This window comes from Schistocerca cancellata, chromosome 12 (assembly GCF_023864275.1).
Source record: "Schistocerca cancellata isolate TAMUIC-IGC-003103 chromosome 12, iqSchCanc2.1, whole genome shotgun sequence".
Classification (NCBI taxonomy): domain Eukaryota; kingdom Metazoa; phylum Arthropoda; class Insecta; order Orthoptera; family Acrididae; genus Schistocerca; species Schistocerca cancellata.
Window position 1 is genome coordinate 66,081,787 of NC_064637.1, and position 20,481 is coordinate 66,102,267.

Below are 20,481 nucleotides of genomic sequence, written 5' to 3' on the forward strand. Positions count from 1 at the left end.
AAGTGGGAAAGCTGAAAGTGATAATGTTGTAACCATTCTCTGTGTAGTATTTCATATTGTTGTATGGTGTATGTCATGTAATTTGGGTATGTGTGGTTTCCATGGGTGTGTAGCGAAGTAGTTTCAAAAGATTAGTGGGTTATGCTTGTTCCTTCTGTACCGCTCGGTCTGGAGGAAAGTTTCGTGATGATGATTGTGAGAGTCGAAGTGTGAGGTATAATAAAAGATCCACCAACCTATCCAGAAAGTGCACTGTAGCGTTAAATAAATTACGAGACCATAATATAGAGATTCACTAATGTAAAGCCATGCCCACTGGGCGGAATTTCTCATATGTTATTGTTGTAGGTTATAGAATTTGTGTGTTTAGGTTAGGGAATTTATCAGAATAAATCAGTTAGTGAAAAGAAAGAGATTGGTAGACTATTCCTTCAAATTGTATGTTGTCATAATGTCCCGAATTTATAATGTGTGCGCCATTCATATTCAGTGGGATGGCCACGTGTTAATAAAAGCCGTCAAATAAAAGACAAAAAGAAAATGTGGTACTGCCAGTGCGTAGTGTACAGTCAGAGTTCTGTAAATCACTGATAGTCAGATATGCGTTTCCGTTGCGTAGTAATCATATAGGAGGATAACTTGTAACTTAAGTGAGAGTACTAGAGCTAATATTACTCGATAACTAAGAATGAAACCACTCGCTTGGCAGACCACTCATCTTGCAGGCCTGACTGCTTGATGCCACAGTATGAGCAAGGCATGTGGGTGCCTCTCATAATTTCGACCCTGCCAGGATATTTTGCCAGATTATTTTTTCCAGGATATTTTGCTGTTAGGTTTTGCTGTTAAGATTTTTTTTATTTTTTGATGGAATATATTGTGATAGCGCTAAGAAGTAAAGTTTTTTTTCTGTTTGCAATTTCTTTCTGGATTGGTAAGGATCTTTTATTTTTTTATGTAATTAATTGCTATATCGTCCTAGGCTGGAAAATGGTGGTATAATTTTTTTTGCGTAATGTCCGTAGTAACTAGGTTGCAGTCGAAAAGTGTAGCCACAATGGAGAATAGCGATTCTGGGGTGAATGTAGCAGTGCAGCAGGAAGTAGCTGATGACCGTGGGTTAATGAGCGAAAAAGACAAACAGTCGGAAGGGGCTGAACTGTTCAATGGACCGCTGCGGGGTGATCCTTTATGCGGCGGGCTTTGTCCACAAACGCGGGCTTTTCCCGACGACGCGGGCGAGCCGGGACTAGGTCAGGTATGCAGTGAAAGTGAAGCTACCCTTGGCGAGGCTACGGTTTCCCAGGCGAACGAGGTGAGCGCACCGAAAGTAGCAAATGACAGTGTGCTACTGCAGTTGTTACAGCAGATGAATAGAGACAATAAGGAGAGAGATAGGGAGAATAAAGAGAGGGATAGAGATAATAAGGAAAGATGGGAAGCGATGAATAGAGACAATAAGGAGAGAGATAGTGAGAATAAGGAAAGATTTGAAGCAACTAAGGAAAGATTGGAGGCAATGGATAAGGGGAATAAAGAGGCAATGAGGAAGCTACACACAGTTATCGATGAGCGTCTGTCCGCAGTTAATAATCGGTTAGATGAGGGGGAGAAGAATCTGAATGCAGTGAAGCAAGACTGTGATGCCGTGAAAGAAAAAGCCAATAATTTGGAGGTACGAATAAGTGCAATAGAGAGCGGTATTACAGAACGTAGGGACGTGTTGCCGGATGAGCGAATCAAAGAGATAGTGGAGGACTTACTTGCAGATAAACAAGGGGCATTAGAAGCTCAAGTCACCCGGCAGGAAGTGGCGCTAAATAAACACAGGGATGAAGTTGCGGAGGTAGTGGTCAGAATGAATACGATTAGCGCAGATGTAGAAAAGATCAGTATGAGAGGGGAAACATGCTCTGACAGTACGCAGCGAGAGGTTTATGCCGACCAGGAGGAGATACAGTCACTATTACAGTTTAGAGAGGCACAATTAGAAACAAATAGGAAACATAGGGAAGAACTTGCACAGTTGCAATTAGCGTGCAGAAGTGAAGAAGAAACACCACCAGGTAGACTGCAGAGGGAGAGTGAGATAAATTCAAAAAACGAAAATAGACAGAAAGAGGAAGACGAACTCAGAGATTTAGAAAAACGGTTGTGTCGGATAAAACAGGTAGCAAACCCAACTGGGTATAGTCCAAGGCTGTCTCAGTTTCAAGATTCATTACCTTCATCTTGGGGACCGCTCCTCAAAACGAAGTTTGTGTATAACCATTTGAGGGACGAGGCTAGAGCGAAAATGCAGGAAGACATTAAAGACTGCAGTAGTTATTTAAATGAATTCTGGTCGAAAAGTAAGCAGGACCTGGTTACGCAAAGCATATTGATGATGCCAAATTGTAACGAAGATGGTATAAGATATCCAGTGTCGTGCTGTCAGGAAATGCTGAGACGAAACAGGTATTTGGATGTGCCATACGAAACTGTGGAGTTCATTAGGAACTGTATAACGAAGTTGCCAGTGAAACTGCGCAGAGATATAGCGATAGCAGGCAGAGGCGTAGACGATTCTGCGTCATCTCAGCACTTGTTACAGGAACTGGGTAATGAGAGCAACATTGTGAACGGCGACACGACTCACAGGTCAGACAGAGTCGAGGATAGGAACGGCAGAAACTATCAGAATGACAGGAGAGCATGGAATCCAGGCATTTCATTCTTGTTATAATGGATTGAAGGATAGGAGAAACTAATCCAACATATCAGCCCTTAGCATCTTGCCTTAAAACACATGCAGCTGGCACTGAAAATTGTCTATGTAGCAGACGTACTCTACTGATATGTAGGAGTGCAAATACCATACTTCTGATCACAGAATAAAACACCAGTAATGGAATCTGTTAGGCTGGTATCTCAGAGCAAAATTTGCAAATTTTTATTTCGAACAGTAAAGTAAAAGAACTGTTTCTTCAAAGAAACCAGATGATAAAATGTTATGTAATAATGCCAAGGAGTCCAGTATAATTAGTGCGATTTGACTATTGCAGGTACTTAATACGTAATGTAAAGAAGTAAACATTGTGATCGAAGTTTTTAAATTAGATGCCATCTGATCTATAGTATGTCATTGTCGTGGTGACAGCTATAATGAAGTGCTGTGTATGGTTGTTCGGAATCTGGTGTTAGTGAAAGAGGCCACTAGCACCAAAGTTACTAACACTTGGGCTGCCCATTTCTCCCAACTTGTATATTCTCTGCACACATTTAATTTTCATGTAAGCACAGATTCTTAACTAGCAAATTCTTTACTGTGCATATTGAACCATTTAGAGTGAGACGGATAGTCCATGAAAATGCTGTACTGATTGAGACGATCAAGGGAAAACAATCTCGTGGGCTTCATCACATTTCTAACATCAAATTATGGAAAAGTTAATGATAGATCGAAAGTAGGCAAGTTATGGTAGATAGTCAGTGTATTTATTTGTGGTGTGTAACGTTGTGCAGGGTCAAAATCGAACATAAGAATTTCCAGGCGGGATGTCAGGAAGTATGACGGAATAGACTGGTCGAATGAGTCATGAACAGGAGTCGACAGAGTGGTGTATGTACGTATTTTTTGTCATATGAATAAGGATCAAGCAGAAACGACGTGATGATTAATGAGAGGATAAAGATGGTAGATAGAGGAGCGACGTGATAAATAGTAGTGGATAAAGGTGATATTTAAGGAAAGAAGCGACGTGAAGCAGTGTGATTAATAAAAAGAGATTCGACGTGATGAAACAGTGGTAAATAAAGGTGAGTAGAATTAATAATGTGGAGATGTCTTAGATGTATGTTACGGAGGGTTCTGTGTATGCTGCAATAGAGATTGATGCCAATGGCGAAGGAAGGCCAGGAAATGATGGAGTAATGGACGGACGGAGAGCCGAAATACGAATGAAGAGATGAGGACAACTGCACAATGTGAGGGACATGAAGGGAGTATGAGATTCAGATGGTGAACGTTGTGGAATACTGACGTAAGATGTAATATAAGTGTAGATCTAATTCTTACCATAAGATTTGCAATTTGGCGAAAATAATATTTTTGTTGTTGTTGAAGCCTGGTACCAGTATAAGTAATTAAAACGGTACCAAGAATGTGTACAGTTACTTTGCAGGATGAATAATTTGTGTATTTTTTGTTCTTAGATGAAATGTCGCAATTCTAAGTGATATTTAGCAGGAGGAATGCAGAGGTAAGCCGATGGAGAGAGGTGCCAGAGTGAAAGGACGAATTTGGAGACTGGAAAGCTATCTCCGAAACAGCTTCATGTGTTATGTGGTTGAGTATAAGGGAGCGAAGGTATGGTATGTTGTCGTGAGAGTGGTGGTGTTATGAGTATAAGGGAGCGAAGGTATGGTATGTTGTCGTGAGTGTGGTGGTGTTAAGGTTAGCTGACTTCTAGACCTATTCTGTTAGTGTATTAATGGATTGAATGAGAAGGAAAATGTGATGTCTGGCGAGTGAGAGTCGTAGAATTTAGTGTGATCAATGCGAACACTCCTGTAAAGGGGATGCTACCGATCCATAACCAAAACATTATTGTGTTTTATTGTTTGATTGGGATGAACCTCGATGGCAGGTCAGGATCTGATATGTGGATGGTACATACATGTCCTAGAAATGTTGTTATATATAATAAAATGTAAAATATATAAAGAGATACTAATATCAGTCTGTCACAGGCACAAAGGTGCATTGTATGTTGTAGATTTAGAGTCATCAGTTTCTGAAATGTTTATTGTGTTAGGATGTTAAAGTAGTTTACCACTTAATAACATGTGATGGGTAATTGTGAGCTGTGTAGATGATTTCTTATTTTTTTTGTTGGAACATTTTCAAGGGGTATTAATTTCAGTCTGTCACAAGCACAAAGGTGCGTTGTATATTGTAGTATTAGGAGAGCAGTTTCTAATATTTTCACTATGATAGGATGTTAAAGTATTCTACTATTTGATATTGTAATTATGAGCTGTATAGATTGTTTCTTATTCCTTTTTTTTAACACTTTCATGTTTTGTATGAAGGACGACAGGTACAATCAGTAGCACAAGTATGGGCTGTATATAGAAAAGAGATAAATGTTGATGTTGTATGTGTAGAAAACTAGGGTGTATAATTTTATGTTTTTTAGAACAAAGATTCTTTTATTACCAATGTATCTAATAGATCATACATGTAATCAATGAGTATTTAAATAATGTAACAATATCCTTTTGTCTGTAATGTTGCGAGATGCATGGAAGGGTCTGACTGATTGGGTGTCGTAGCGCTGAGAGGCTACACAGAACACGCCCGTACCACATAAGCCAAGCAGGCGACGGGCGACAGAGCCGCGGCACTCCCCACTCCACTGCCGGTCGAGGTACGCTCCACGCGCCTGCTACAGCATGTCAACGGCCTGGGGCGACACGCACGTACCACTGGCCATTCATAAGTTCCGCCACCCTTACGACTGGGGAAAGTATCCCGCGGAGACAACAGCGGGTGGTTTCTTCTGCTCAACGGGGCGCGCGCGGCGGCGCTACGGCAGAAAGGACGACGCGCGACAGAGCCCGGCGGGCATTTTTTACCAGCAACTATTAACTGGTACTGGACTGTGGAGCAGTGAAACAAGATGACTGCTCGTATGTCTCCATAAGGTGGAAAGTGAAGGACTGGTGTTTCCACGTTGTGAGTGGTGGAAAAGATTTTGTCTTTAGCAGACAGGACGATTGTTTTGTTTTGTCTTGACCACTGGACGGTGGGATCCATAAACTTTTGGCAGTGACTTGTTAAGTGTGCTTTATGAATTGCATGTGGGACGCTTGGCATTCTTGAAGAGGACAGTTGTCGTTTGGTGACTAATTATTGTATGAACGCAAGAAACTAGAGTGGGACATTGACATTTGCGTCTGTAGTAGGAGACATATCTTGAATTGGTGCGGGAATAAGTGCTGTTTGTTGGAACTTACGACTTTTAATTACACCATGAACTGAAAGGACAGAACCGTGGGTAATAGTAGTTGTAGGGCCATTTTTGGACGACCAGATTCGTGTGGATGGTACGCTGAGAGTGACTATGACATTTGTGTTTAATGTGAGATACAGGTTACTGTTCAGTGCGTGTTCAAAATGCCGATTTGAGTGACTTAAAGACTTTCGTCCGGGTAACCATGGGAGAGCTTTGACACCGAGACAGGGTTTCTTGGGAACCTGTCAGCAACTCTTTTGACCCCAAGAAAATCAGAGAATGAAATGATTCCGTGTGACTCGCAAGATAGGGAATAATGTATATGTACTTGTAATTGTGTAAATTTTTTTATATGTTTCATTCCTGAAGGGACAGCAAGTGTAATTGTATTTCATTAACATTTGTGTTTAGAATAGTTAGTGTTTGTTTTTTGTTTGTTCTGGGTTATCAAGTACACGTAACATGTTTATTAGAATATTTGGTACAATGATGCTGTAATTATTAGCCAGTGGCGCAATACTAACGCAGCGGCTCTTGTAGCATTGATCAGTAAGGTTGTCACAGGGGACAAGAGTTTGCATTGCACAACAAATATCGGAATTAATTGATGCAGTAATGATCTTGTTGGTGTGTTGACTGAAGCCACTTATTTGCATTATCACAGTGGTGATATTTCACATTAAAGTGTAACGAAGGCTAGTCGAAATGCAAGTTCTTGTCGTCTAAATGTGTAACAACAGAGAAATGAGCAGTAGAGTAAGATACGAGAGCTACTGGTGGATTCAAGCACTTATTGCTAAACGATTTACTGCGTGTATTGATCAAAGTTGATGGACTGACTGGCTCAGCAGCAGGTATTTGTACTGGTGGATAAGGATAAGATTAAACTCACTGTCGAGTAGTTGTGGCAATTGCTTAAGTGATGAAAGTTAACGTGGTATGACATGATGTCTTAGGTTGACTATATTACGTAACCAGTATGTAACTTGTGGTATATTTCATTGTTTTTCTTCTCGGTTTTATTTCTCTGTACGTTTGATGTATATTTTAGAGTAATGGTATGGAGCCTGACATTCTACATGTAACTAGTGTACGAAATTTTTTCTTCTGTTGATTTTGTTTTGTATTTAGACTTTAATGTGTAAGGGTTTTTACAACGAAATTTATGAATGTCAGATTACTTGTTCTGTGTTTGGACGGTCAGCTATTTAAAATTTCATGAGTACAATAAGTATTTTTTTATTTGTCATAGAATTAGTGAAGTTTGGATTACTCATAAAAATAACGAAGATCCCAGTAACTAAGCCAATTTTTATCTCACCATTATTTTTTTTATTTGTATGATGTGATGTTTTATTTGTCATTTGGATTGTTGTAAATATGTATGTGTACGTTACTTCGGATTGTGGAGAGTACTATAATGCAACAACTGTGTCAATAATTCGCTAAAGTAACAACATTTGGTCGTCAATTTGAGGTCACCAGGGGCTAAGGTCTCCTCCTGGTTACTTTGATGACTTGCTATGTTTGTTCTAATACAGTTTTCTTAAAAAAATGTTCGGAACTACCCTCGCATTGCAAGGATAGTACCGTGCCATTTTTTTCTGCATGGGTAGCCGGTGGTGAAAGGGTACAGTACCGCCCGACATTGAATATAGGTACAACATACTTCAGTATTTTTGTCAGAACAACACTTTTTTTTGTAAAATAACTCAATTTCAATTAATACAGCGAAGCCGGATACCAGTGTGGGAAAGAATGACAATTTATTTCTTTAATTTATCATATGTGCACTCCCACAAAATAACTCCCTACATCCAGTTTGGTGAGATCTTTTGAAATGAATGAATGTATGGTCGTCTGCTAACCGCAGATAGTGAATGTGAATATATGATCATCTTTGAGTCGATCCTTTGGCCACCTTTGGTGGAACCAAAGAGATGAAATTTACCAGAGCTTTGAGCGCCTGAAATGTGGCTGACCAATAAGGTAGCAAGGTGCTTCTCCCACTTCGACCGAGGTGCGAGAGAACCTGAATACGGCCATGTTTCAGCACTCTGCCGCTGGATCCTGTGCTGTTAACACCTGTTTTAGTTGTGCTACGTAATGACGAAAGAATGGAGGCATGGTATGCATGTGGAATATTTAAGAGTAGTTTGAAATAATAATTTCTCTATTTCAGGAACTTTTGTGGGGAGAATTAAATGTCAGGCAGGTAATATTAATGGGATTGCAGTAATCTTCGGAAGTGACCAACGGTCACAAAGAAACCACGTGTAGCAATAAGTTGAAATACTTCCGTGTGCTTAAGCTAAGCTGAAATTACTAGCGTGTGTACAATAAGTTGAAATATTTAAGAAATAGCGGGTGTACCATAAGTTGAAATATTTAAGAAATGGCGTGTGCAGGACTTGAAATTAGAGACGAGTACTACCACGTGGTGAGTACTGTGTGAGTCTCAATCTGTGTATGAGACAAAGGATAAAGAGAAGTACTCGTCCATGGCATCAGTTCGCGTGTGTGATGCATACATTAATATTACATTGCGTGTGACGCTAGATTCAAACTCTGAGAGAGAAGTAAGGTGAGTCGGCCGTCTATCCAGCAACGCCACATGGCTTGCATTGCACAGGAAGACGTGCATTTATCTCCAGAGTTCACAGTAGGAAAGTAGAATTACAAAGTGGGGCAGTGTCGTGTGAAACTGGGATCAATATTAATTGAAGTGGGAAAGCTGAAAGTGATAATGTTGTAACCATTCTCTGTGTAGTATTTCATATTGTTGTATGGTGTATGTCATGTAATTTGGGTATGTGTGGTTTCCATGGGTGTGTAGCGAAGTAGTTTCAAAAGATTAGTGGGTTATGCTTGTTCCTTCTGTACCGCTCGGTCTGGAGGAAAGTTTCGTGATGATGATTGTGAGAGTCGAAGTGTGAGGTATAATAAAAGATCCACCAACCTATCCAGAAAGTGCACTGTAACGTTAAATAAATTACGAGACCATAATATAGAGATTCACTAATGTAAAGCCATGCCCACTGGGCGGAATTTCTCATATGTTATTGTTGTAGGTTATAGAATTTGTGTGTTTAGGTTAGGGAATTTATCAGAATAAATCAGTTAGTGAAAAGAAAGAGATTGGTAGACTATTCCTTCAAATTGTATGTTGTCATAATGTCCCGAATTTATAATGTGTGCGCCATTCATATTCAGTGGGATGGCCACGTGTTAATAAAAGCCGTCAAATAAAAGACAAAAAGAAAATGTGGTACTGCCAGTGCGTAGTGTACAGTCAGAGTTCTGTAAATCACTGATAGTCAGATATGCGTTTCCGTTGCGTAGTAATCATATAGGAGGATAACTTGTAACTTAAGTGAGAGTACTAGAGCTAATATTACTCGATAACTAAGAATGAAACCACTCGCTTGGCAGACCACTCATCTTGCAGGCCTGACTGCTTGATGCCACAGTATGAGCAAGGCATGTGGGTGCCTCTCATAATTTCGACCCTGCCAGGATATTTTGCCAGATTATTTTTTCCAGGATATTTTGCTGTTAGGTTTTGCTGTTAAGATTTTTTTTATTTTTTGATGGAATATATTGTGATAGCGCTAAGAAGTAAAGTTTTTTTTCTGTTTGCAATTTCTTTCTGGATTGGTAAGGATCTTTTATTTTTTTATGTAATTAATTGCTATATCGTCCTAGGCTGGAAAATGGTGGTATAATTTTTTTTGCGTAATGTCCGTAGTAACTAGGTTGCAGTCGAAAAGTGTAGCCACAATGGAGAATAGCGATTCTGGGGTGAATGTAGCAGTGCAGCAGGAAGTAGCTGATGACCGTGGGTTAATGAGCGAAAAAGACAAACAGTCGGAAGGGGCTGAACTGTTCAATGGACCGCTGCGGGGTGATCCTTTATGCGGCGGGCTTTGTCCACAAACGCGGGCTTTTCCCGACGACGCGGGCGAGCCGGGACTAGGTCAGGTATGCAGTGAAAGTGAAGCTACCCTTGGCGAGGCTACGGTTTCCCAGGCGAACGAGGTGAGCGCACCGAAAGTAGCAAATGACAGTGTGCTACTGCAGTTGTTACAGCAGATGAATAGAGACAATAAGGAGAGAGATAGGGAGAATAAAGAGAGGGATAGAGATAATAAGGAAAGATGGGAAGCGATGAATAGAGACAATAAGGAGAGAGATAGTGAGAATAAGGAAAGATTTGAAGCAACTAAGGAAAGATTGGAGGCAATGGATAAGGGGAATAAAGAGGCAATGAGGAAGCTACACACAGTTATCGATGAGCGTCTGTCCGCAGTTAATAATCGGTTAGATGAGGGGGAGAAGAATCTGAATGCAGTGAAGCAAGACTGTGATGCCGTGAAAGAAAAAGCCAATAATTTGGAGGTACGAATAAGTGCAATAGAGAGCGGTATTACAGAACGTAGGGACGTGTTGCCGGATGAGCGAATCAAAGAGATAGTGGAGGACTTACTTGCAGATAAACAAGGGGCATTAGAAGCTCAAGTCACCCGGCAGGAAGTGGCGCTAAATAAACACAGGGATGAAGTTGCGGAGGTAGTGGTCAGAATGAATACGATTAGCGCAGATGTAGAAAAGATCAGTATGAGAGGGGAAACATGCTCTGACAGTACGCAGCGAGAGGTTTATGCCGACCAGGAGGAGATACAGTCACTATTACAGTTTAGAGAGGCACAATTAGAAACAAATAGGAAACATAGGGAAGAACTTGCACAGTTGCAATTAGCGTGCAGAAGTGAAGAAGAAACACCACCAGGTAGACTGCAGAGGGAGAGTGAGATAAATTCAAAAAACGAAAATAGACAGAAAGAGGAAGACGAACTCAGAGATTTAGAAAAACGGTTGTGTCGGATAAAACAGGTAGCAAACCCAACTGGGTATAGTCCAAGGCTGTCTCAGTTTCAAGATTCATTACCTTCATCTTGGGGACCGCTCCTCAAAACGAAGTTTGTGTATAACCATTTGAGGGACGAGGCTAGAGCGAAAATGCAGGAAGACATTAAAGACTGCAGTAGTTATTTAAATGAATTCTGGTCGAAAAGTAAGCAGGACCTGGTTACGCAAAGCATATTGATGATGCCAAATTGTAACGAAGATGGTATAAGATATCCAGTGTCGTGCTGTCAGGAAATGCTGAGACGAAACAGGTATTTGGATGTGCCATACGAAACTGTGGAGTTCATTAGGAACTGTATAACGAAGTTGCCAGTGAAACTGCGCAGAGATATAGCGATAGCAGGCAGAGGCGTAGACGATTCTGCGTCATCTCAGCACTTGTTACAGGAACTGGGTAATGAGAGCAACATTGTGAACGGCGACACGACTCACAGGTCAGACAGAGTCGAGGATAGGAACGGCAGAAACTATCAGAATGACAGGAGAGCATGGAATCCAGGCATTTCATTCTTGTTATAATGGATTGAAGGATAGGAGAAACTAATCCAACATATCAGCCCTTAGCATCTTGCCTTAAAACACATGCAGCTGGCACTGAAAATTGTCTATGTAGCAGACGTACTCTACTGATATGTAGGAGTGCAAATACCATACTTCTGATCACAGAATAAAACACCAGTAATGGAATCTGTTAGGCTGGTATCTCAGAGCAAAATTTGCAAATTTTTATTTCGAACAGTAAAGTAAAAGAACTGTTTCTTCAAAGAAACCAGATGATAAAATGTTATGTAATAATGCCAAGGAGTCCAGTATAATTAGTGCGATTTGACTATTGCAGGTACTTAATACGTAATGTAAAGAAGTAAACATTGTGATCGAAGTTTTTAAATTAGATGCCATCTGATCTATAGTATGTCATTGTCGTGGTGACAGCTATAATGAAGTGCTGTGTATGGTTGTTCGGAATCTGGTGTTAGTGAAAGAGGCCACTAGCACCAAAGTTACTAACACTTGGGCTGCCCATTTCTCCCAACTTGTATATTCTCTGCACACATTTAATTTTCATGTAAGCACAGATTCTTAACTAGCAAATTCTTTACTGTGCATATTGAACCATTTAGAGTGAGACGGATAGTCCATGAAAATGCTGTACTGATTGAGACGATCAAGGGAAAACAATCTCGTGGGCTTCATCACATTTCTAACATCAAATTATGGAAAAGTTAATGATAGATCGAAAGTAGGCAAGTTATGGTAGATAGTCAGTGTATTTATTTGTGGTGTGTAACGTTGTGCAGGGTCAAAATCGAACATAAGAATTTCCAGGCGGGATGTCAGGAAGTATGACGGAATAGACTGGTCGAATGAGTCATGAACAGGAGTCGACAGAGTGGTGTATGTACGTATTTTTTGTCATATGAATAAGGATCAAGCAGAAACGACGTGATGATTAATGAGAGGATAAAGATGGTAGATAGAGGAGCGACGTGATAAATAGTAGTGGATAAAGGTGATATTTAAGGAAAGAAGCGACGTGAAGCAGTGTGATTAATAAAAAGAGATTCGACGTGATGAAACAGTGGTAAATAAAGGTGAGTAGAATTAATAATGTGGAGATGTCTTAGATGTATGTTACGGAGGGTTCTGTGTATGCTGCAATAGAGATTGATGCCAATGGCGAAGGAAGGCCAGGAAATGATGGAGTAATGGACGGACGGAGAGCCGAAATACGAATGAAGAGATGAGGACAACTGCACAATGTGAGGGACATGAAGGGAGTATGAGATTCAGATGGTGAACGTTGTGGAATACTGACGTAAGATGTAATATAAGTGTAGATCTAATTCTTACCATAAGATTTGCAATTTGGCGAAAATAATATTTTTGTTGTTGTTGAAGCCTGGTACCAGTATAAGTAATTAAAACGGTACCAAGAATGTGTACAGTTACTTTGCAGGATGAATAATTTGTGTATTTTTTGTTCTTAGATGAAATGTCGCAATTCTAAGTGATATTTAGCAGGAGGAATGCAGAGGTAAGCCGATGGAGAGAGGTGCCAGAGTGAAAGGACGAATTTGGAGACTGGAAAGCTATCTCCGAAACAGCTTCATGTGTTATGTGGTTGAGTATAAGGGAGCGAAGGTATGGTATGTTGTCGTGAGAGTGGTGGTGTTATGAGTATAAGGGAGCGAAGGTATGGTATGTTGTCGTGAGTGTGGTGGTGTTAAGGTTAGCTGACTTCTAGACCTATTCTGTTAGTGTATTAATGGATTGAATGAGAAGGAAAATGTGATGTCTGGCGAGTGAGAGTCGTAGAATTTAGTGTGATCAATGCGAACACTCCTGTAAAGGGGATGCTACCGATCCATAACCAAAACATTATTGTGTTTTATTGTTTGATTGGGATGAACCTCGATGGCAGGTCAGGATCTGATATGTGGATGGTACATACATGTCCTAGAAATGTTGTTATATATAATAAAATGTAAAATATATAAAGAGATACTAATATCAGTCTGTCACAGGCACAAAGGTGCATTGTATGTTGTAGATTTAGAGTCATCAGTTTCTGAAATGTTTATTGTGTTAGGATGTTAAAGTAGTTTACCACTTAATAACATGTGATGGGTAATTGTGAGCTGTGTAGATGATTTCTTATTTTTTTTGTTGGAACATTTTCAAGGGGTATTAATTTCAGTCTGTCACAAGCACAAAGGTGCGTTGTATATTGTAGTATTAGGAGAGCAGTTTCTAATATTTTCACTATGATAGGATGTTAAAGTATTCTACTATTTGATATTGTAATTATGAGCTGTATAGATTGTTTCTTATTCCTTTTTTTTAACACTTTCATGTTTTGTATGAAGGACGACAGGTACAATCAGTAGCACAAGTATGGGCTGTATATAGAAAAGAGATAAATGTTGATGTTGTATGTGTAGAAAACTAGGGTGTATAATTTTATGTTTTTTAGAACAAAGATTCTTTTATTACCAATGTATCTAATAGATCATACATGTAATCAATGAGTATTTAAATAATGTAACAATATCCTTTTGTCTGTAATGTTGCGAGATGCATGGAAGGGTCTGACTGATTGGGTGTCGTAGCGCTGAGAGGCTACACAGAACACGCCCGTACCACATAAGCCAAGCAGGCGACGGGCGACAGAGCCGCGGCACTCCCCACTCCACTGCCGGTCGAGGTACGCTCCACGCGCCTGCTACAGCATGTCAACGGCCTGGGGCGACACGCACGTACCACTGGCCATTCATAAGTTCCGCCACCCTTACGACTGGGGAAAGTATCCCGCGGAGACAACAGCGGGTGGTTTCTTCTGCTCAACGGGGCGCGCGCGGCGGCGCTACGGCAGAAAGGACGACGCGCGACAGAGCCCGGCGGGCATTTTTTACCAGCAACTATTAACTGGTACTGGACTGTGGAGCAGTGAAACAAGATGACTGCTCGTATGTCTCCATAAGGTGGAAAGTGAAGGACTGGTGTTTCCACGTTGTGAGTGGTGGAAAAGATTTTGTCTTTAGCAGACAGGACGATTGTTTTGTTTTGTCTTGACCACTGGACGGTGGGATCCATAAACTTTTGGCAGTGACTTGTTAAGTGTGCTTTATGAATTGCATGTGGGACGCTTGGCATTCTTGAAGAGGACAGTTGTCGTTTGGTGACTAATTATTGTATGAACGCAAGAAACTAGAGTGGGACATTGACATTTGCGTCTGTAGTAGGAGACATATCTTGAATTGGTGCGGGAATAAGTGCTGTTTGTTGGAACTTACGACTTTTAATTACACCATGAACTGAAAGGACAGAACCGTGGGTAATAGTAGTTGTAGGGCCATTTTTGGACGACCAGATTCGTGTGGATGGTACGCTGAGAGTGACTATGACATTTGTGTTTAATGTGAGATACAGGTTACTGTTCAGTGCGTGTTCAAAATGCCGATTTGAGTGACTTAAAGACTTTCGTCCGGGTAACCATGGGAGAGCTTTGACACCGAGACAGGGTTTCTTGGGAACCTGTCAGCAACTCTTTTGACCCCAAGAAAATCAGAGAATGAAATGATTCCGTGTGACTCGCAAGATAGGGAATAATGTATATGTACTTGTAATTGTGTAAATTTTTTTATATGTTTCATTCCTGAAGGGACAGCAAGTGTAATTGTATTTCATTAACATTTGTGTTTAGAATAGTTAGTGTTTGTTTTTTGTTTGTTCTGGGTTATCAAGTACACGTAACATGTTTATTAGAATATTTGGTACAATGATGCTGTAATTATTAGCCAGTGGCGCAATACTAACGCAGCGGCTCTTGTAGCATTGATCAGTAAGGTTGTCACAGGGGACAAGAGTTTGCATTGCACAACAAATATCGGAATTAATTGATGCAGTAATGATCTTGTTGGTGTGTTGACTGAAGCCACTTATTTGCATTATCACAGTGGTGATATTTCACATTAAAGTGTAACGAAGGCTAGTCGAAATGCAAGTTCTTGTCGTCTAAATGTGTAACAACAGAGAAATGAGCAGTAGAGTAAGATACGAGAGCTACTGGTGGATTCAAGCACTTATTGCTAAACGATTTACTGCGTGTATTGATCAAAGTTGATGGACTGACTGGCTCAGCAGCAGGTATTTGTACTGGTGGATAAGGATAAGATTAAACTCACTGTCGAGTAGTTGTGGCAATTGCTTAAGTGATGAAAGTTAACGTGGTATGACATGATGTCTTAGGTTGACTATATTACGTAACCAGTATGTAACTTGTGGTATATTTCATTGTTTTTCTTCTCGGTTTTATTTCTCTGTACGTTTGATGTATATTTTAGAGTAATGGTATGGAGCCTGACATTCTACATGTAACTAGTGTACGAAATTTTTTCTTCTGTTGATTTTGTTTTGTATTTAGACTTTAATGTGTAAGGGTTTTTACAACGAAATTTATGAATGTCAGATTACTTGTTCTGTGTTTGGACGGTCAGCTATTTAAAATTTCATGAGTACAATAAGTATTTTTTTATTTGTCATAGAATTAGTGAAGTTTGGATTACTCATAAAAATAACGAAGATCCCAGTAACTAAGCCAATTTTTATCTCACCATTATTTTTTTTATTTGTATGATGTGATGTTTTATTTGTCATTTGGATTGTTGTAAATATGTATGTGTACGTTACTTCGGATTGTGGAGAGTACTATAATGCAACAACTGTGTCAATAATTCGCTAAAGTAACAACATTTGGTCGTCAATTTGAGGTCACCAGGGGCTAAGGTCTCCTCCTGGTTACTTTGATGACTTGCTATGTTTGTTCTAATACAGTTTTCTTAAAAAAATGTTCGGAACTACCCTCGCATTGCAAGGATAGTACCGTGCCATTTTTTTCTGCATGGGTAGCCGGTGGTGAAAGGGTACAGTACCGCCCGACATTGAATATAGGTACAACATACTTCAGTATTTTTGTCAGAACAACACTTTTTTTTGTAAAATAACTCAATTTCAATTAATACAGCGAAGCCGGATACCAGTGTGGGAAAGAATGACAATTTATTTCTTTAATTTATCATATGTGCACTCCCACAAAATAACTCCCTACATCCAGTTTGGTGAGATCTTTTGAAATGAATGAATGTATGGTCGTCTGCTAACCGCAGATAGTGAATGTGAATATATGATCATCTTTGAGTCGATCCTTTGGCCACCTTTGGTGGAACCAAAGAGATGAAATTTACCAGAGCTTTGAGCGCCTGAAATGTGGCTGACCAATAAGGTAGCAAGGTGCTTCTCCCACTTCGACCGAGGTGCGAGAGAACCTGAATACGGCCATGTTTCAGCACTCTGCCGCTGGATCCTGTGCTGTTAACACCTGTTTTAGTTGTGCTACGTAATGACGAAAGAATGGAGGCATGGTATGCATGTGGAATATTTAAGAGTAGTTTGAAATAATAATTTCTCTATTTCAGGAACTTTTGTGGGGAGAATTAAATGTCAGGCAGGTAATATTAATGGGATTGCAGTAATCTTCGGAAGTGACCAACGGTCACAAAGAAACCACGTGTAGCAATAAGTTGAAATACTTCCGTGTGCTTAAGCTAAGCTGAAATTACTAGCGTGTGTACAATAAGTTGAAATATTTAAGAAATAGCGGGTGTACCATAAGTTGAAATATTTAAGAAATGGCGTGTGCAGGACTTGAAATTAGAGACGAGTACTTCCACGTGGTGAGTACTGTGTGAGTCTCAATCTGTGTATGAGACAAAGGATAAAGAGAAGTACTCGTCCATGGCATCAGTTCGCGTGTGTGATGCATACATTAATATTACATTGCGTGTGACGCTAGATTCAAACTCTGAGAGAGAAGTAAGGTGAGTCGGCCGTCTATCCAGCAACGCCACATGGCTTGCATTGCACAGGAAGACGTGCATTTATCTCCAGAGTTCACAGTAGGAAAGTAGAATTACAAAGTGGGGCAGTGTCGTGTGAAACTGGGATCAATATTAATTGAAGTGGGAAAGCTGAAAGTGATAATGTTGTAACCATTCTCTGTGTAGTATTTCATATTGTTGTATGGTGTATGTCATGTAATTTGGGTATGTGTGGTTTCCATGGGTGTGTAGCGAAGTAGTTTCAAAAGATTAGTGGGTTATGCTTGTTCCTTCTGTACCGCTCGGTCTGGAGGAAAGTTTCGTGATGATGATTGTGAGAGTCGAAGTGTGAGGTATAATAAAAGATCCACCAACCTATCCAGAAAGTGCACTGTAGCGTTAAATAAATTACGAGACCATAATATAGAGATTCACTAATGTAAAGCCATGCCCACTGGGCGGAATTTCTCATATGTTATTGTTGTAGGTTATAGAATTTGTGTGTTTAGGTTAGGGAATTTATCAGAATAAATCAGTTAGTGAAAAGAAAGAGATTGGTAGACTATTCCTTCAAATTGTATGTTGTCATAATGTCCCGAATTTATAATGTGTGCGCCATTCATATTCAGTGGGATGGCCACGTGTTAATAAAAGCCGTCAAATAAAAGACAAAAAGAAAATGTGGTACTGCCAGTGCGTAGTGTACAGTCAGAGTTCTGTAAATCACTGATAGTCAGATATGCGTTTCCGTTGCGTAGTAATCATATAGGAGGATAACTTGTAACTTAAGTGAGAGTACTAGAGCTAATATTACTCGATAACTAAGAATGAAACCACTCGCTTGGCAGACCACTCATCTTGCAGGCCTGACTGCTTGATGCCACAGTATGAGCAAGGCATGTGGGTGCCTCTCAGTAGGAACACGCGAGGCTATACAGACTCTACGACTTATCTTAGAAGATAGGCTGAAGGAACGGAAATCTTATATTATAGCAGTTTTAGATTCAGAAAAATCTTTTAGCAATGTTGATTGGATTACACTTCCTGAAGTTCTGAAAGTAGGAGAAATAAATTCAGGAAGCGAGTGGTCATGTACAATCTGTACAAAAATCAGACTATTGTTATGAGAGTGGAAGGATATGAAAGGGATGCTACTGCCGAGAAGGGAGTGTTACATGGTTGTAACATATCCCCTATGGTATACTTTGACACATTGAGCAAGCAGTTAAAGAAGCAAAGGCAACATTAGGAAAGGAAATTAAACATCAAGTAGAAGAAATAGAAGATTTATTGTGTGGCATTGACATTGCAATTGTCACAGAGATGGCAAAGGTCTTTGAAGAGCAACTGAACAAAAGGCGTAGTATGTTGAAAAGACGTTATAAGATATTAGAACTAATTAAAACTAGAGTAATGGAATGAAGTCGAATTAAAACAGGTGACGCTTAGTGTGAGCGTCTTAAGTGGAACACAGATCATTCCCTCCAATAACCCATGTTACGCTACAACATGCATCAAATGCATCAAGAGTAGAACAACAACAACAAAATATGAGTTCATAATTGTAAGAGTGACGTTCAAAACTTGCACTCTGTCTGATTTTTCAACGGTTCGCTAACTTACTTGTGGTGAATAGTTCAACAAGCTGCTGCCAAATTACTCCCCAATCCTCGTATTATTACGTGCTAATTCGCAGGTGGGGACGAGACACCGGTGGGACGATAAACTTTGACCTGCCCCCTTCATTTCCCCTGCGTCGTCCCACACTGCGCCACATTGTTCGAAAGAGGAACACACGGAACCAAAGCGCATCCACAGGTTGCAGCAGTATTTCCAACACCCCCTCCCTCCAGACCCCTAATCTCTGCTAAAGGGAAATCTGCGGCGACCCTGCGTCCCATTCTAGACGCCCGAGGTCGCCAATTGGCTGGAGTCCAGCGGGGCTCGCCTGGAGCAGCGTTCCGCCCTCATCGCGGCCGCCCAAATGAAAAACGGAGTGACGCCCGACGCCGCGGCGCTACTTGTTGAATGCGCCGCCGCCCAGAAATGCCTCTGTTTGTTCGGCTCGGTCGCTCGGCCAGTAGAAGTCAGCATGTTTCCGGGGCGCGGCTGCGCGCTGAGATAAGTGCGACTGTTACTCCACACATGAGAAAAGCGCAAAGAAGGACCTAAATAATCATCGTCCATATGCCTTAATGACATCTGCGCGCTGAGATAAGTGCGACTGTTACTCCACACATGAGAAAAGCGCAAAGAAGGACCTAAATAATCATCGTCCATATGCCTTAATGACATCTGCGCGCTGAGATAAGTGCGACTGTTACTCCACACATGAGAAAAGCGCAAAGAAGGACCTAAATAATCATCGTCCATATGCCTTAATGACATCTGCGCACTGAGATAAGTGCGACTGTTACTCCACACATGAGAAAAGCGCAAAGAAAGACCTAAATAAGCATCGTCCATATGCCTTAATGACACCTTTTCCCAAAATATTCGAAAACGTAATGCGCTCAAGAGTAGTCTCACATTCCAGTAGTAACAGTTTACTTATCTTATTGCAGTCTGGATTCCAGAAGTGTTAATCAACTGAGGATGCTATTTACACACCCACCAAACATTTGAAACCTCAAATAATATTATACCGCGAGCTGGTGTCTCTACATCTACATTTATACTCCGCAAGCCACCCAACGGTGTGTGGCGGAGGGCACTTTACGTGCCACTGTCATTACCTCCCTTTCCTGTTCCAGTCGCGTATGGTTCGCGGAAAGAACGACTGCCGCAAAGCCTCCGTGCGCGCTCGAATCTCTCTAATTTTACATTCGTGATCTCCTCGGGAGGTATAAGAAGGGGGAAGCAATATATTCCTCATGCAGAAACGCACCCTCTCGAAACCTGGCGAGCAAGCTACACTGCGATGCAGAGCGCCTGTCTTGCAGAGTCTGCCACTTGAGTTTGCTAAACATCTCCGTAACGCTATCACTCTTACCAAATAACCCTGTGACGAAACGCGCCGTTCTTCTTTAGATCTTCTCTATCTCCTCTGTCAACCCGATATAGCGGTACTTTGAATTTCGCCGCGTTACTCTCGTTCCCTCATATATAAATTATACCGTCGTAGCGGTATGAGCGCTCGACGGCAGAGAAAATACTAAAATTGTAACTCTGTTTTT

The 20,481-nt window shown here is 40.7% G+C and overlaps 1 protein-coding gene across 1 annotated transcript; it reads left to right on the forward strand.

The window, feature by feature from the left end:
- Positions 1-1,057: 1,057 nt before the first annotated feature.
- Positions 1,058-19,430, forward strand: LOC126109462 (DNA ligase 1-like). Its single transcript, XM_049914490.1, has 3 exons — positions 1,058-1,700; positions 9,748-10,568; positions 19,212-19,430. The coding sequence occupies exons 1-3, from the start codon at positions 1,058-1,060 to the stop codon at positions 19,428-19,430; spliced, it is 1,683 nt and encodes a 560-aa protein (XP_049770447.1).
- The last annotated feature ends 1,051 nt before the right edge of the window (positions 19,431-20,481 follow it).

What these genes read in the sequence shown, in the direction of transcription:
- LOC126109462 (XM_049914490.1), top strand. Translation starts at nt 1,058, where the DNA reads ATGGAGAATAGCGATTCTGGGGTGAATGTAGCAGTGCAGCAGGAAGTA. An exon ending in AATAAGTGCAATAGAGAGCG is followed by an intron (nt 1,701 to 9,747) that starts GTATTACAGAAC and finishes TAATGTCCGTAG; the next exon opens with TAACTAGGTTGCAGTCGAAA. An exon ending in ACAGGGATGAAGTTGCGGAG is followed by an intron (nt 10,569 to 19,211) that starts GTAGTGGTCAGA and finishes GTCCCATTCTAG; the next exon opens with ACGCCCGAGGTCGCCAATTG.